At 41.0% G+C, this 18,397-nt stretch overlaps 1 protein-coding gene across 2 annotated transcripts; it reads right to left on the bottom strand.

Annotated features, from left to right (window-relative positions):
* Positions 1 to 5,282: 5,282 nt before the first annotated feature.
* On the bottom strand, positions 5,283 to 18,397 carry cldn20 (claudin 20). Of its 2 annotated transcripts, none has more exons than XM_072686779.1 (3): positions 17,971 to 18,397; positions 10,678 to 10,757; positions 5,283 to 10,122 (listed from the first exon to the last, which is right to left on the bottom strand). In XM_072686779.1, exon 3 carries the CDS (start codon positions 9,977 to 9,979, stop codon positions 9,110 to 9,112), a length of 870 nt encoding a protein of 289 aa, XP_072542880.1. In that variant the 5' UTR covers positions 9,980 to 10,122; positions 10,678 to 10,757; positions 17,971 to 18,397; the 3' UTR covers positions 5,283 to 9,109. The 2 variants fall into 2 exon arrangements, with proteins under 2 accessions (XP_072542880.1, XP_072542873.1); XM_072686772.1 differs by having other exon boundaries at positions 17,749 to 18,397.

Below are 18,397 nucleotides of genomic sequence, written 5' to 3' on the forward strand. Positions count from 1 at the left end.
CCATAGTCAAGTGGACTGAACATTCAGACAGAAGAAAAAGAAGAAGAAAACAACAGTCACAGTCGTGTTACTGAAGACAGCAGCAGTAATGGTATTAACTGGGCACAGTGGGGTTATTTTAGACCAAGCATTTTTAAGAGCGTAGATTTAGAGTGTAGATCAAAATGCTGCTCAAACCTGTCTCAGGTATTGGCTGGAGGTCAGTTCCACTTCTCCACAGCCCAGTGCTGCAGGGCTGTATACCCCTCAATCACCAGATGGTATTGGGCATGCTGACTTTAGACTTGTGTGGCTGATCCAAAGCCTCCTGTTATTTTGGGGAATAGTGAATAACCAAGATGTGCATGTACAACTGAATGCCTGTAACGAGTGCACTGTAAAGTAGCTGAACTCACTCGTTTAAAGGAGTGTCTGGGTACTTTTGGACATAGTGTATACAGTCAAGAACAGACACAGTTTTTAGATAGACTGCCTCAGCTCATTTAGAGATACATTAATTTAAAAAGACCACACTTGATGGGTAGGGTTAGGGGTGTGTGATATGTATTGTCTACAGTAATATCTTAATTGTTGTTTTAACAGTGTGCGAGCAGACATTATCGAGTATGTCACACACTTCGTGGAAACAGCTTAAAAACTCTTTGAGAGTTCACATATTCCCTGCGCCTGTTAGCCTGATAGGACAGACTACTGCGCATGTGCAAGGAGTGCATGTTCTCAGTGTTCTGTCTGAGATGACTGGAGATAAAAACGAGAGAACAAACTGCACTAGGAGACAAAACACAAGCAGCAACACCCTGCCAGTCCGTGACATTAGATTTAGTTGCTAGACCTCGCTCATCCTCACTAGCTTGGAGGTGGTTTTGCTTTAAAAACACTGAGGTTTCTCAAAAGACTGCCTTCTGCAAACCATGTTGAAAATCGTTTGCAATTGAATTGACAACGAACTTCTTTTACCATCTGCAAACTAACCTCCATGCTGAACATGACGATTATTAAAAACTTCAGGAGTCCGCTGCTCACTACAAGCCCAAACCAGCCAAGGACCTGTTGGACCGAAATCCATGACTGTTGAATTCTGTGAGCTCAGTGGGTGGTTTCTGAGATTTCTACTTATTCTGACAGAGACAGACATTGTCAGATTAGGTGACTGCACTGTTTCTACTAGAAGTGTAGAGGGGTGACAAAATGTGGCGCAACCAGAAAGTGTGACCCCTGTGTACTTCTATAAGAAACAGTGCAGTCATGTCATTTACAGTTTAAGTGAAACTTGAAATGTTTAAACATACATAAAGTAAAATGATAAAACTTAAAACCTTTGAAAATTACAATAAATAACATCAAATATAAATATAATGTAATGTAAATATGGTACATTCATATGTTTTTGTATTGTTTTTACTTAAATGCTTCAGTTTTAAGTACACAAATTAGTAGAACAAGCTAGCACAATGCAAGACATTTACAAACACATATGGAAGAATGAAAAGTATCTTCTAAGTATCGGTATTGGCAGAATCCCAGAAAATATCAAGATATATATTTTTTGTCAATATCGCACACCCCTAGGTAGGGTATATTTAAGCTCTGTTTACTGTCCAGTGAAGGAATTTCAACTCTGGGGTTTACAACGTACAACATACCAAGTGTGTGGGGCATTGAAATGTCAGGTTAGCCCTCAAAACCTAAATCCCCATTTTCTTCTCCAACAGCCAGGAAAGATGATGGACACCACATTCTCTTATTTCTCTTGTTTACCTAGTAAATCTTTTACTTTTATGAAGGATTTTATATTCCACCCTTGGTCACTGTTTATGTTTCACCCTGTCAGTTGTAGTATTTTTCATTGCTGCCTTGCTAAGATCTGCTTCCTAACTAAGATGCAACACTGACTCTCCATGAAAATGTTGATTGGGACATAATGGTTTTACAGAGGCTGTATGAAGACCTGAGAGTTAGTTTAAGTCTGTGACCCAGTTCTCTGTTATTTAGCCAGTCAGAGCGGGAAACTCATTTTTAGGGCCCTTGACTGTAGGATATGGTTTAAGCTTTGTTCAATCAGTTCAATAAATAAATATCACTTCAAAATACAAACAAATGTTTGAGGCACTGAAATATCAGGTTAGCCGAAAACTACTTCTCCTATACCCACAGTGTACAGACTGCATGGCATGCATATGTTATTTAAAACGTTCTTTACAGAATGTATACAGGTATTTCTGCAGTACAGTGGTAGCTATATGATTATGATTATTATTATTCATTTTTTTTTTCATCAAAGTGAACTGGCTTGCTCATTTATTTCTCGATGTTGCCCGCAGGCAAAGTCCAGCTCCATTTATCATAATGTCAGGTTCACCACTAAAAATACACACGCCGCCACTGAAGAAAGCCCATGCAAAGTGACCCCTATTCAAAACGCTTCAGATCATTTACCTCGTTACTAAAGGCAGATGGTGGGCCTGTGTGTCAGCATCACAACGTGCATTCATATGCAGCCCATCAGAGCTCTCTGTCAGCCTGAGGCGCTTTGGCACAGCTCGCACACCTCCAGACCTTATCAGTGAGTGGAGGTCTTTTGTAGAGAGGAGGACCTATTTGAATAGCCTAATATGGGAACATTCTCAACATAACTTGTAGGAGATAGTCTTCTCCATTGTGGTAGTAGATAATTAACTGTTCAGTCTTGCATTGGTAATAGATAATAAGTTTCTATTTATAAGAGTACAGTATGAGCGTATGAGTCATATAGCTGCCAGCACCAGTGTTTGCTATGGATATTGCCACGATTCAGTGGTGTAGTCGTTAACAAGCTGCTTTCTCCTTGGCAGAGAAATCAGCTTAGTTTAGTCAGTTTCTTTTCTCAGGAACAGAAATGTCTTCATACAAGCTCTATGTTTTTAAGCCGGAGTGTTCAGTCTTCCCTTCCTGACCTGTTTACTAAACATGATCATTAAAGCGATAGTATGGTGACAGCTGCTGGTTGTGCTCTTTGCCTTTATTTTTTTTAACGTTTAACTTTTAACTATCATGTATTTCCAAGCATTATTGACATTATTGACCAACGGTCTTCCCATTTTTGTCTTTGTCTATTCCTTACTAGTAGCTAAATCTCCTTCAGTCACATGATGCTACCAGTGCTGGCACAGTGACAGCTACCTTGAGTTTCTGTGTAAACGAAGTCTATTTCCCGCTTGGTTTCCCCCACAGAGGGACTATCCAGATCCAGACTGGAAGCAGCCTTATACCCCTACTCCCCCCCCCCCTTTATTGGTTTTAATGGCATTAATGGATTGTCCATGTAATCTCTGATTGTATCCATCCGTGTTGTTGCTGGTTGTCCTCTAAATTTTATTTCCAGGCATAATTGGCTTTCCGTATTTTTATTGGATTTTTTAAACAACTGTCTTCCCAATTTTGTTTTTGTCTATTTCTAGTAGCTAAATCTCTTTCAGTCACATGATGCTTCCAATGCTGGCAGAGTGACGAGTTTTTTTTTTTTTTGTTTTGTTTTTTTTTTTTGAAGCACCACCACATCTTTTTGACCTCTAACTCAAAATAAATGTAATATACATTTATGACAATATACATTTAAAACATAATTCATTCAGTACAATGCAGAAGTAGAGAGCCTTAGTTGTGACAGTCATGTTTAACTAACCCTGCGGTGTAAAGGCTGTACTTTAGCCTGGCTAGCTCTCATTGGGAGTTATTCATCTGCTTTAAAAAGACACCTCTTGGTGTCTATCACAGACGTAAAGTCTGGATAAAAAAGGAATTCTGTTGCATAAACATACAAGTCAGTAATCAAAGGATACTAGGATAAAGAATAAAAAAGTTACTTTTGTGGTTTTAAAAAGAGTCTTCAGGATGAATCTGGAGAACTATCTGCTGGATTGATGTTAAAAATTGCAGATACATGACCAAAAGCATGAATGCATGTTACATTTTTACCTCACTTTAGGTTGTCCCCTGCATCCACGTCATCTATATTTATTTCCAAAGTACACAGACAATGAAGTAAATGTAACTACTGTATGAGTTTGGCATCTGGTGCAATGATGGAGCGATGGGTGTAATGTGTGGCTGGATGGATAGCTGCATCACTCCGGTGAGGCCCGGGCAGTCAGCTGTGTAAACGAAGTCTATTTGCCGCTTGGTTTCCCCCACAGAGGGAATATGCAGATCCTGACTGGGAGCAGCCTTATACCCCAAGCCCCCCTTTATTTGTAGGTGTTGGCAGTCTAAGCACGAACTCGCAGCATAAAATGCACAATGTGAAACAGAAAATTGCGGGTCCAAAGACGCCCTGTCTGTAACTCTGCTTCAAAACACAGCTGTCATCTTTAATGAAATCAGCAATTGTGTAATCTACTGCTTAAAGCAAGTAAATAGAGTTTCTTAAAAAGCCCAAACAATAGAATTTGCAAAAGATTTGCAACTATTTTACCATCATCAGCATAACAACTGGTTTTGGATGACAAACAAATTAACTATTTGTGTAGTAGTACCCCCAGTAGTACCACCACTGTAAAGAAATGTCACATGATTACACATGTAGTAGTTTTTTTTTTAAGGGGGCAGTACATAAACACACAGTGGGGAATGTACTAACACAATTTAAAAATGTTTGTAATATAAAATATTAATGTATTAATAGAATAACAAAAGTGTCAGTTAATTCTAAATGTCGATTTACTATTATTATTATTATTATTATTATTATTATTATTATTTGTGCTCAAGTTAATCTTAGTTTAGTTAAACCCTCTGAATTTACTGTCATGAAGGCATCTATAAATTGTACATTTAATACATACTTGTAAACAAATACATGCTTAACTTGACTATCTTGACCAAGTAAAGAGTTCTGCATTTGTCTTTGTTTGGGGTAGAGAGACAAAATGATAAATTGTCACTATCCAAATATTTATGAACCTAACTTTATATTGCCTACATTATCATCATAAAATTAATATTACAGCCCCAATAAGTCTTTGTTCCTTCAATAAGAAGGTAACTTTTAATTTAATTAAATGTAATCAAGTAATTATGACAAAGTTAATTAATGCATGTTGCCTTTGTGCTGAAGGACAGTACGTAGATGTGAAAGTTTGCTCTTTGATTTGTGCTTTGAATGGCAGATCTTTAGAAAGATATTCTGTAAAGACCTTATAATTTTGCTGTCACCATGTCTTGAATAGCATCTATTCAGCTGTTAGACACTTTCTCCCTTTCCTATGAAAAGCTGAAGGCTGGAAAAAGAAGAAAAAGACAGCAGATTCGTCTGTACAGGCTTGTGCTTTAATCATACATACTGACAACACACTCACTGGCAACAGCCTGAACCACTGTACAGAGCCCTTACATGTTTCAGTCAGAAATGAGGAATGAAAGCTATTCAACACATGGCAGATATAGTCTTATGCAAAAGTTTGAGTACACCTGGTCAAATGACATTTGGTTAATTTTTGTTAAAATTAGTGGAGAATTAGTAAACAAATCCTCAGGTTTTGGTTGTTTTTTTTTTTTTTTTTTACATAAAGAATTGAACATTTTGAAACAAAAGAAAACATTACACAATGTGCCATAACTGTTGTCCGTGCCACATTTTACTTTTTACTTATTTTCCCAAATAGGTTATGAAGTGGGAGTGAATGGAGACAGTACTCCTCTCTAAATCCTTTTATTATTAAATCTGGCTTTTTTTTAATCATCTCAGTAAGGGATCTTAATCATGTTGGTAATTATTACAGGCTCACATAATCTTTAACGTATAATCCTTTATTAGAAACAATGCGTATTCTTTATTTTTTCTGGAGTTGCCTCAAGAAGGATGGGCTCCCCCTTTTTTAGCTTGGGCCCTCTTCAGGTTCTTCCTTATTAACATATTAGTTTGTTTGATTTACATATCATTTGCATTAAGATATAATTGCTTTGACCTTGTCTGTGTCGGTGGAGGGGAGATACCTAAAAATGTTCTCACCCACTTTTTAGATTTTCCCTCTGTCTCGCTCTCTCTTTACCTTGGGAAATCCAGCAAGGATGAAAAAATCCAGGGATGCCCAAACCTTTGCATAAGACTGTAAAATATGTGTTTGTATACACCATAACAGCCATAACGTTTCAACCACTGACAGGTGAAGTGAATAACATTGCCTCCATAACATCTGTCAAGGGGTGGGATACATAGGGCAGCAAGTGACCAGCCAGTTCTTGAAGGTGATGTGTAAACTCTGTAAAAATGGTCGAGCGTAAGAATCTTGTCAAGGGTCAAATTATGAGGCCAGGCGACTGGATTAGAACACCAGACGGGTCTCGTGGGGTGTTCCTGATGCCAAATGTTCCCCAAGGAAAGATGACTGGTGAACAGGGTAATGGGCGCCCAAGGCTCATTAATGCAATCCATGGAGGCCCTACCTCACAACTAACAGTACTTAAAGGATCTTCTGCTAAAGTCTTTGTGTCAGATACCACTTAAGTCCATGCCTCAACAGGTCAGAGCTGTTTTGGTGGAATAAGGGGGACTTGCACAATATTAGGGAGGTGGGTTTAACGTTCTGGCTGACTGTGTATTTATTTGCCATATTATCTTTAATTCATTACAGTGGTAAAAGTAAGAAGTTGAATTTACTTGCTTGAAATGTTTTACTCCACATGAATACAATATGTTAAAATTATTACCAAAAGTAAGTAAATAAAAGACAAAACTGGGTGTAACATATATTATTAATGTGAAAACACATTTGCATCAAGCAAATTCCAGTTCTCACTTTTATCAGTGCATCAATTCCCTGATTTGTGATGGAATGATCATTCAGAATTCAAGCATAAGATCAGTCTTAATAAACCATTGGCTGCTTACAAAATATGCTTACAGGATGTAATTTGTGTGAGTGCTCGGAGTTTGGCCTTTAGCAATTTAGCGTTACTTTATTTTAAGCTTACATGCAGAGTGGAGAGAAGCGAGGCAGGACACAGTGCTATTCAAGTTGTCTGAACAATCGTCTGTTCTTAACTTTTCAAAAACAGATTTTAAGGACATGTAGCAAAGGACCTCCATCTTTGGCTCCGGCTTTCCCTGACAGAGGCTCGAATTGTTATTTTCCTTCATCCGTTTTCAACAGATACATGTCAACAGGTAAAGAAGTGTGTGTGTGTGTGTGTGTGTGTGTGTGTGTGTGTGTCTGTGTGTGTGTCTGTGTGTATCCAAATGCAATGAACAGCATTAAGCGTGACATGGCTGCCATCCCTGGAGATTGTTTATGCAATGGTTTGACTAAAAATCAGATATACAGTTTACCCCTTTCTCCAAATGAAGTCAATTAGATAGGACATGTTTGGTCTCTGAAGTTTGCTTCTTTAGTTTTTTGCTGATGTAGTTAGCACGTCATCTTAGCACAATATCTAAAAATCTGCTGTCTTGAAGCCAGTGTTAATGCTGATACCTGTTTGTTTTAGCTTTAGTCCTACAAGCTCAAACTGTCTGTGTCTGTGGTGTAGAACCTAGTTAGTAATGTGCTGTTTCCAATGGGATTTCTGGCAGTGACGAGTACTACTTTGAATGTACATCAGTAGATAGATCATTCTAGGAGAAAGACAGCAGTGATGTCATGTCATTCTGTAAGACTGGATTTGTTTTTACCATTGGCGAAATGTTTTGCCAGTTTTATAGGTAACAGTTTCAAGTTGCTTGCCTATTACTTGTTATCTAAATTAGCTTCATTTAGTGGAAAACTAAAGCAGGAAACTGCACATACCTAACATGTCATCGCAAATCATCTACATTGTTTAGAACTGGTAACCAGAAAATTGTGTAAATTCAATTCTTGGCCAAACCATTAACTTAAGAGCAGCATAAGTATTGAGCACTAGCAAGGAGGAAAAAGTCATAGTCCCTGTGAAGGTGATGTGCTGAAAATACATTCTTTTTCTCTGTAAACCGTGACTCATTTGAAATGGCTGTCAGTGAATGGCCGCAAAATGGTTCTGCTGAGTCTGTGAGTGGTCCACTTGCTGGCCAGCAGGGAGGCCTATCTCTCCTGAGACTTGCGGCTGATGGGACACGGGTCTCCTCTGTCCTGTTCCGATCATGAGGGACAAAACAACGTCCCGCTGGCCTCAGAACAGTGTCTACTGCGCTTCCTGCAGCAATGACAGGCAGTCACACACAGTAAAGATGATTGGGTGCAAGACCCTATTACCCTCGCAGCAAGAGTGGGAGGGAGGGATGGAAAAAGCTTGTGTGTGTGTGTATATGAGTGTGTACACTCTCACACAGGCGCGCACACGCGCACTCGCATCTGCGCTTGCTAGCAATAAATGAGCAGTGTGCACCCATCCGGAGTGAAACCTAATGGGAAAGCAAAGAGCGTAATTACCTCAGATGATCTGTGCTGCTTTGCCTGACTCTTTGGAAAATATGGACTGGACATTGTGTGTTCTCTTCATTTTGTGCATTTTATTCTTGCTTGTACTCTGTTTTGCAAATGGTGTGAAGCATGCCCTTAGGCCTGAGTTTAAAGCTTGATTTGCCTGGGGTGTTCTTGTATTTACTAAGCATTCTGTTGCATTATTCACAAGCTAGAGGCAGCAAGCACAGACAAAATGGTACTAAACTAAATTCTAGATTCGCTGGACATTTGCACAATTGTGAAGTGGCTCACACGCCTAATTTTGCCAGCTGAATTTTGTGCAGATGATGGATTCCAGGCAGCTTTTCCATGCAGAGTGTAAACCTTTGGTAAGTAACAGCCTCCTCTCTAACAACCTAAAAGCAGCCTTCCTGGGAACTTTTCAGATTTGCTGCGTTTGTGCAGAATCGCCTCCCTCTCCCTATTCTCTTTTAAAGCTCACTGCAGCATTGAGCGTTTGGTGCTTTTGCCCGAGGATACACGGTTCTTTCCTGATCCGAGGCTTTGGAAATACCCCCAGCTTATGCTTGCAGTAGGCAAAAGAACTGATGAGAGGGGGAGATAACACAGTCAAAGTCATTACTCCTCCTCCTCTTTCTCCTGCTGCTCCTGCTGCTTATTTTTCTCCTCCTCACAAAGAGAGACAGCCCTGCCACAGCAACCACTTTCCCTGGGTTTTACCCACCTCTAGATCTTCACACGTAGTCCTGCAAGCTATAGACGGCCTTGACATCTTGTACTCTGTTTCTGGATGGCGAGTAGTACTGCTGCTCTTGCTCCGGCTGAGGCTTCTCTGGCTTGGGCTGGTCCGGCTGCAGCCCATCCACCTGGAGCTTCTCCTGGTGTGCGGTTTTCTCTTTGTGGTGGTGTTCCTGTGGCTCCGTCTGGCTTTGCTGTTCTCGTCGTTGCTTTTGTTTGTCCCGGTCGTTGGCTATCTGCTCCTGCTGCTGCCGTAATAGCTTGTCGGGGTGGGACGAGCCAGAGTCCAATGGACCGTTTCTTCTTCTTGGACACGATAGACAGAAGATCACACCTCCGGCCAGGAAGAACCCTGCTGATACAAATGCAACATAAACAGCTCCCCCTGGCTCATACTTGCTGCTCTGGGGCACCTTGGAGTCCAAGAAAGTGGTGATGACCTCATTGGTGAACCAGGATGCAGGAACAAGGCACAGGACTCCAGCAATGACAAAGCAAGCCCCCGCAGCTATGGCTGTGTGCCCCTTGGAGCGGTGGCTGCCCCCCCAGTGGGTACATTTTAGCCCCAGGGCAGCCAGACAGAGCCCCAGAGTGGCCAGCATGCAAGAAAGGACCATTGTGGTGCGGGCGGTCTGGAGATAGGCAGGCAAGGCTAGTACAGAGTACTTAAGGGTACAGCTAAACACTCCGGTACTGTACCATGTGCAGTCCATCCAAAGACCCTGCATCTGCGAGATCGCGGTCATGATGTTGGAGCCTACATCAGCGCTCACCTTCCAGTTGGGAAGCAGAGTGGCCACAGTGGCACCCAGGACCCCGAGCAGCGCCAGGACGAAGGCGAGCATCTGCATGGTGGACGAAGGCATTGCGGGCGTCCAGCCTCCAGCTTCCCTTCCCCCCCGACCGACGCTCACCTTGCGGTGGCCCTCCTATCCCTCGCTCTGCGGCTCCCTATCAGTCCGGCGCAGGTCCCTGCCGCAGATAATTCCTCAGCACAGGCTCCAGTGGTCTGCGATAAAGAGCGAAATGAGAATTGAACCAAGCGAGCAAGCGTGACGTTCTGACAGATGAGGCACAGGGGGTTGGTGCCTGGCAAGAGAGACTCTATTTTTCTGGGGATTTTTTTTTGTTCCCTCCCCTCTGTTTTTTAGGACATTAACGCTCAGCCAGCACCGCATTTCGCCTTTCATGCAAGTACATTTTTTGGGGCGTTTTTCAAAGCCTAATCATTCTTTATGCTTTTACAGCGGCAGAGTAACCCTCTGGCAATGGGCGACGAGGTTACAACAACCCTCCTGTCAAAAAATCGCAAGGTAAAATACAACCACAGAGAAATTCAATTTACAGTCTTGACAGGCATGCAAGTTTCACGAGAGTTAATTGATTTTTTCCTCTTATCTCTCCCAACCATATGACAAAACAGAGCCTTACAAAAAAAATAAATCGCCCGCTCCCTTTGTTGCTCTTCATTTGGTGATTTTGTTAATTTGTAGATAAGGACATGCATGCAGTTGAAGGGAACCATGTGTCGGTCATCTCAACAAACAGAAACAATTATAATTACCTTCTTGATGTTCGCTTTGTGCTATGGTGCGGCAGTCAATTTGCAAAGATCTACCACTAAAGAAGAGAGGAATCTGATCACTAAAAAAAACAAGAAAAAAACACATTAGGACTGTAAGTTTTTTTACAGCGATATCAGCGATATTCAAAGCCTTTATCCGGTTATCCTGCAGTAAAAAAATACAATAAAGAACACCTCCACACGCGTCCTCTGTGTGACTGAAGCAGGACTAACGGTAGTCCACAGTATCGCAAGCCTGAAGATGGTACCCAGAGTGTTGGGCTACTCACCTGAAGGTCGTTCCCTTACTGAGGCAGCGCAAAACAAATGTGCCCCAACAAAAATCACAAGACAACAACAAACAATACTTTTCTCAGCTTAGTAATTTCATGACTTCAAAGAGCTGCTGGAAATTAACTTTTATTACCTGTGACAACCAGTTATGTATGACGCACCCATATTACATCAGGAATATGGTGCAGTGAGCATGTGCTTGGATGCAGTTGAAATATAATGCCAGTCCCCCTTCAATCACATGGTGAAATTATAGTATACACAAGCTCCTTCTCCTTCACTTTGGTGAGAAAGTTGGGATGATACAAACAGGTCTAAGGCAATGAATGACATAAGCCACAGTAAATGTATTTATCCACTGAAACAAAGTCTCCCACAGGACCACCCGCATAGAGACAGTTGTAGAGTAAACATATAATTGTACCAAATCTCCCCCCCCATCCACTTTCCTTCCTAAAACTTTGGCCTGAACAACCCCAAATGCTTTGTCAGAAATATAGGGGCAACTTTGTGCCCTTGCACACTGCTTATAAGTTATTGGGTATAAAAGGTGTTCTCTCACAAAGCTAAAAAATGTCCTAAAACAATTTAGGGGGTAAAAAGTGCCCATGATGAAAATATGTTTCCAACAATGATATGACAATATTGTGCCATAGTCATTTCTGCTGTAGTTCCTCTGTGGTAAGATACTTGATGGTATGAGCAAAACGCTTATTGCGTTACTGTATGGGACCATTTGTAAGGCGACCTTCATTAGCTTTTTTATGACGACCGTCACTACATTATATTTGTAAAGGCTTACACCAACAAATGTCAGTTGTCAACACTTTGTGGAGTAAAAGGACAAACCAAATTAATAAAGGACAGAGATGAGATTAAAACCTTTTATAAGAGTTTATGTAGGTTTGTCAGTTTGTCATTTGAAGACGATATACACTATGTAGACAAAAGTATTGGCACCTGCACATTAATTATCTCTTCCAGTTTACCCTGCTTTTGTTGGAGTAATTGTCTCTACTGTCCAGGGAATGCTTTTCCTTGGATTTAGATGAACCTCATCCCAAAAGTTTCAGATGGAGCACCGTCATTCCGGAGAACACAGTTCCACTGCTCCACAGCTCAGTTCTGGGGGGCTTTATACCCCATTGACCCATTCCTGGCATTAGGCATGGTGCTTGTAGGTTGATGCTTATTTACTGCATTCTATTGGTACTTTTCTACAGACTAGACAAGCTGTGTGTAGTGCAGTGGGTGCGACTTAAAGTAATTGACTGCATTCATTAGGAGGGGTGTTCACAAACATTTGGTCATATAGTGTAGGTAGCTTTATTAATGGTACCCTACAGTGAAGTGGTACCGTAATATGCACTCAAGTGATCTGTTCAATCACAATAACAGGAATTTCAATACATTTCAGTTTCACAGGACTGTTTCTTTGTATTTTTACTTTCAATATGTTTAACAAATGATTCTGTAAGAACCAATATAGGGGAGGGGTTCAGCCTAAAACTATGCAATATAGTGAAGTTGTTACTGTACAAACTTGATTATTTGCACCTTTAGTGGAACAATGAGGTGTTTCAGGAATAAGATAACACGACGAGGGCAAGTAAAACCATATGCAAAGGGAGTATGTCAGTGGGACAGATGTACAGTTTAACGAGGTCACAAACACCGTTCACTATATTCTATAAAACAACACAACTGACTCAGTGTTACTCGGACAATAAAGTAAGGTGTATGGAAAAATCCACAAGATAAAAGTAATTAAAACAGACAGAATTTAATGGACTAATGGACAGACATTAGTGCGGTGTCATCTGACCCAACAGTCAGCTCATTGCTTTCCTATGTGATCTGTGCCCAGCTGCTGATGGCGGGCTACCTGCTGAGGGGCGGATTGTGGCATCCTGTGGGACTGTAGGGTTATACATGCCAGGGTTATCATTACCACAGATATGTTCTCATTAGTGGCACACCCCAGCTGTAATAGAATCTCATTCAGATTGAGGAGCCTTCTTACCTCCCCTGCACTCCTAAAAGTGCAGGAGTCGTCACTGCAGGAGCAACAGTAGGAGTAGTCCTCCTCTAGACAGGCAGATTAAAGACTAATACACTTGGGTCTGAGAGCCCATTAGGGGACACTTTTTTTTCATTTAAACCTGGAAATGATCAACCTGGAATAAACAAAGCTTTAAAAGTAAAAAAAAAGGTTTAAACACAAACTTTATGAGAAGTAAAAAATTAATAAATACACTCAAATTTAACCATTTTTATGACATGGATCATACTTGGATCTTTGTTTAAAAAATCATGTTTTGTGGCTAAAGGATTATTATTCAGTAATTATTTAAAATGATCCAGTAGCCACTGTAAAACAAATATAACTATATGACTTTTATATAACATTTTCTTGAGAGATGATTGAAGTGTGCACTCATCCATAGACCCTTGCACTTTAAGGGGTTAATTACAATGGCTAGTGTGCCTAACTATATAAAACTGAGCGTGTGTCCTGAATTGGGACACATTCAAGTGTGTCATCGTGCTTCATTGAGGCCCCAGTTGTGGGATTGTGTGGGAGGCTATGGATTAATAATGCAGTCCACTTGTATTCAGGGACTTCTTGCATGTAGGCCTGTGTTCCTGTTATTGCTCATTTCTCATTCGTCTGGCTAGATTTAGCGAAAAAGACTTTGCCATGGTAGACTGCTTCTATCGTGAGCCGCTCAGAAAGCAAAAGTCCATATTAAATTTCAACCCATACAACGTTTACTCAGTAAATATTCTTTGAAGACTTTGCAGGCGTGTCACAGACTGGCCTACATTCTTACTGTGCAAAAATAACATGTGGAACAGAGTATAAAATGTTGGCAGTTTGATCGTGGTGTGATGTGATGTGATATTTTAAGATTGTTCAGTGCGGAGACGCTGATATGAGACGATTCATCTGAAGCCTGTGCACATTTACTTCCTGCACATATAAATATGAATCTGATTGCTGTACATTTACATTTACAATTTAGTCAAAAAAGATAAGTACATCATTATGTTGAACCAAATTCATGGTTGTTATAATCAAACATTATGAGTTTAGTCACCCAATCATGATTATTCCTTTGTGGGATGTAGGGTGGATATAGACTTGTGAGCTCTTCCATTGGTTAGGCCTCCAGGAGCTGGACTGAAGGACTTGCACACCAGATTAACTACCAACATATTTCTAAAGAAGGAATCAACCAGTCATATTTTGGTTTACATTAAATGTGACTTATTATGACAGAGACATCACACTAGGCCTTCTGGAAGTTTTAGACATGTCATTGACCAGAGCAGGTCTGGACTAGAGCTCTTTACTGAAAGAGCTCTACATACAAGTGCAAATGCTAATGTCTGTTACGGTTTTAACATGTCTGTGTATAGTCTATAACAGGCAAAAAATGTTAATGTACATTTATATATAGCAAAGTGCTAATATCCCACTAGGCAGCCTATGTGAGGGCCCTTTTTTTTCCCTCCTAGCATTTAAAGCTCTATTGCCACTGGATGTAGTGACAGTTGCCATATGCATTTGTGGGTGGTGCATGAACAGGTATTGTCGTGTCCCCTGTTTCCAGCTCTGCTTACTTTTTTGTTTTATGGCAGAAATGCCACTGTCTAGTTCATCAGTAGCCACTGGACCAGCAAGGCCATGGAGTGAAGTGTGTCCGGCCCCTGGTTGTGAGGAAAGCGTGGGAAGAGGGAGATGGCAGCCACTGCATTTCTCATAGCGCTGTTTTCCCTCACTATGAGCCAGACCGTAATGGTACTTGGTGTTATGTAATCTCAGTGAACATGTTAAAGGGGGTACTCTTTCATTTTTCAGCTTAATCTCTGTCTGCTGTATGTGTAGTGCTTGCTTGTGTGTTGCAGGCAGTAATTCTGATGCTTTCTCTTGTATTTGGTAAAGAACAAAAGCCCTTTTGCTTTAAAACACTAAAGCCAATGGGTGTAAACTGAAATGATTTTTTGTCACCATCCGTTTTTTATCTTATTTACCACCTACAGGAAAGTGCCTCAAATTATTGTGGGAATTGACCAGGCACTACAGATGCAGCAAGCAAAGACTATTTTGCAAGTCTTTTTGATAGCATGGGCATTTTATATATTTTTTTGAGGTGGCCATAAGCATGACCCATTATTTATTCTCGATGTATCCTTGGAAATATGTGTACTGGAATATAATTCAAGGCACGCCCTGGCTGTACCATTACATGTCTCATAATAAATAAAGCAATGAACAATTAAATATTTATTGAGCATCACTTCTTTTCAGAGCAGCTCTAAATCTTTGTTTACCAAAAACTGCTACAGTGCAAAGACATCTTATGCTGTTTTTGGGGAACCAAGGCCAAAACAATTGTGTTTACAGATATCCAGGATTTGTTATTCTTATTCTCAGGCAGTTTAACTCCTTCTTAACTTGCACGGATTAGCAGAGGCTTTAAAAAGCGTGTTCATATAAGGTTATAAAACTCATGAGCTGGAAACACCTACTAGCCTCACATTTACAAGATGGAAAGTCCTGGACTGGGCAAGTATTGCTGGAGTTTGTTTTTCTTCTCCAACCAATTGTTGTACTTTGTGTAACATAGAAAAAAGGGCACTCACAAATGACTTACAGCTGCACTGAAAGAGAGAGCTGCATTACATTTAGTACATGAAATGTTCAAAACATGCACATGAGTAAAATAGATTGCACAATTGTGTGTCTAAGTTTTTTACAAACAACTGCACCAACTGAGTTGTTGGTGTAGTATTTTATTAATGTGAAAGTTGTTATATATTATTTTAGTTAAGTAAATATAATGCAGCGTTCTTTTTCAGTGTAGTTCTGTAGTTCAGCATGGGGAATTCCAGGCCATGTGAATAGGTTAAGGTATGAATTAGAGGCCTAGGTATTCTTTGTTTTGGGTGATTTGGACAATAGAAGTCCAGAAAGCCCTACAGAGAGAGACTGTTGTACACCTGCTGGTAAATAATAAAAGGCACTCATTCAAAGTGGTGACCTCCATGCTTTGCAGGCCTGAATATGAACAGTTAACATACTCTTCAAACCTACACTCTCATGTTCCACCTGCTTATCCAGCAGGTCCTCTAAAATCCAGGGTATTGCTGTGATAACACCCTCTACTACTACTACTACTTTTTTCTTCTTATAAAGCTTTCGCTACATGGCTTCCTGTAGCTGCTGCCCACATCAGAAGATTCAAAACTCTGACGCTGGCCTACAAAGCCAAGAATGGACCAGCCCCTCCGTACTTGATGGCAGTGGTCAAAAGCCGATCTGCACCAAGAGCCCTTCCAGCTTCAAGTACGGCTCGGCTTGAACCGACATCCTTTAAGGTCCACGGAAGACAAGCATCCAGGCTTGTTCTGGAAGTGGTGAAACGAACTTCCTCTTACAGGTGTCTGAACGGCAGAGTTGCTTGCTGTCTTCAAAAGCAGACTGAAGACCCACTTCTTCCAAGAGTACTTGGGCGAAATGTAGCGTATCTAGGACTCCATACTGACTTTTGTATTTTGCAGCAGCTAGATTCAGGTATTTTTTGGATTCTAGGTGATGCAAACTTGCTAAGCATATTTTTTTGAGGAAACAGTGAAGCACTTTTATCACTCTGGATAAGAGCATCTGCTACATGCCTAACTATAAATATGTATTATAACATTACTGTGAGCATTTGATTGCATTCTTGGGCTCTTGGACTCCTAACTATCTGCCACTATTAATATCACCACTGTAAACTATCTACACCATGATTAGTATATTATAATTATGATCAGAGCAGTTCAACAGTATAGATGGTTTGGTAATTTATCAATAATGTTTAAATAGTTCTGATCAGAGGAGGATGGGTCGGGTCCCCTTTGTGAGTCTTGGTTCCTCCCAAGGTTTCTTCCTCCAGCTCTGAGGGAGTTTTTCCTTGCCACAGTAGCCGTTGGCTTGCTCACTGGGGGTCTTGGATCCTTCATGTATTCTCATGTTATTTCTTTTACTAATTACTAATTATGTAAAGCTGCTTTGTAATGACAACAGTTGTAAAAAGCACTATACAAATTAATTTGACTTGACTTGACTTGACATTCTGCTCAGATGTTGGATGATCAGTTCAGCCTCTCCTAACTCATCTCATAAGTATTCCAGTGAGCGCAGTTCCACTGCTCCACAGCTCAATGCTAGGAGGCTTTGTATCTCTATGTCCGATGCTTGGCATTGGGCATGGTGACCTTAGGCTCATGTGCGGCTGCTCCAGGTTGAAGATGTTCTACATAGCCCACACTATGAGTAGTTGATGTTTGTGAGGATACTCAAAAGGGAGTATTACACTCTTACACATGTGATGAATCCTCTTTAAAAGGCTTTAAAATGTAAAGTCAGTTACTAAAGTAATGCAGAATGAGAAGCTGATGGGTTAGTATACAGTAGCTTGACCAAGATTGAATGGCCAGGAGCCACTAGTGATTCCAAGAGTGCGTTTTTTGAAAATAACCCTGTCTGGTCGCATTGTTTTCCATGTTGTTACTTAATAATAATCTTGGGATTGGAAGAAACTTCAGGATATAAGGGGTTAAGCTTAAGCAAAGCTGACTTTTCAGTGGTGAAGAGCCATTGGCAACTTACTAGGTCAAGTCACACCACCTCTCTGACATTTCTTGCAGAATTTCTGAATCCACTGTTGTTTCTTGGTCCCTCTACCATATTTTACCGTATTGATAATGTAATTTAACCATACACACCTGAGCGTTCTGCTCCCGTCTTCATAGCACAACCCAACACTTATCCCAGATGCCTGTGTGTGACTGCTGCACTCGCACATCTATTCACATACGAGCGTGCACCCAAAGCATGTCCAAAGTGTGCCCATGCCAGGGGTTTGGGAGGTCCAACATGAGAGAGTGTAGAGATCAGCACATTCCACAGAGTCACACAGACAAAAAGTCAGCGGCTTACAGTCTCACCCGGTCCTCACAGTCGAGCTCCAGCAGCCTGGCATTACAACCCCTAGTCCTTCTTCAGACATGTCGGATAGATAGCCATTGATGTCCATTTCTCAGGGTTCAGTCCAGCAGGAGGCTGAATGAGGACAGCTGGAGTGCTTCCCGAGTGTGAGAACGGAGTGAAAACAGAGAGGCGGAAAAAAGAGAGAGAGAGAGAGAGAGAGAGAGACAGAGAGAGGAGAATCCAAGCAGTGCCTCATTTCTGTGTGCTTACTTCCAACCCTGTCAGTTCAGTTTAGAGCAGATAGAGGGCAGGAAGAGCCAAGGCTTAGCGTTCGGTCAGCACACACTCCACTCCTCACTCTCCCTCTCCTTCACACACTCTTCAGCATGTTGTGAGGCTGGAGCCTCATTCAGCATTTATGTGAGAGTGTAGTGGGCCGGCTCT

Source organism: Salminus brasiliensis, chromosome 1, assembly GCF_030463535.1.
Source record: "Salminus brasiliensis chromosome 1, fSalBra1.hap2, whole genome shotgun sequence".
Classification (NCBI taxonomy): Eukaryota; Metazoa; Chordata; class Actinopteri; order Characiformes; family Bryconidae; genus Salminus; species Salminus brasiliensis.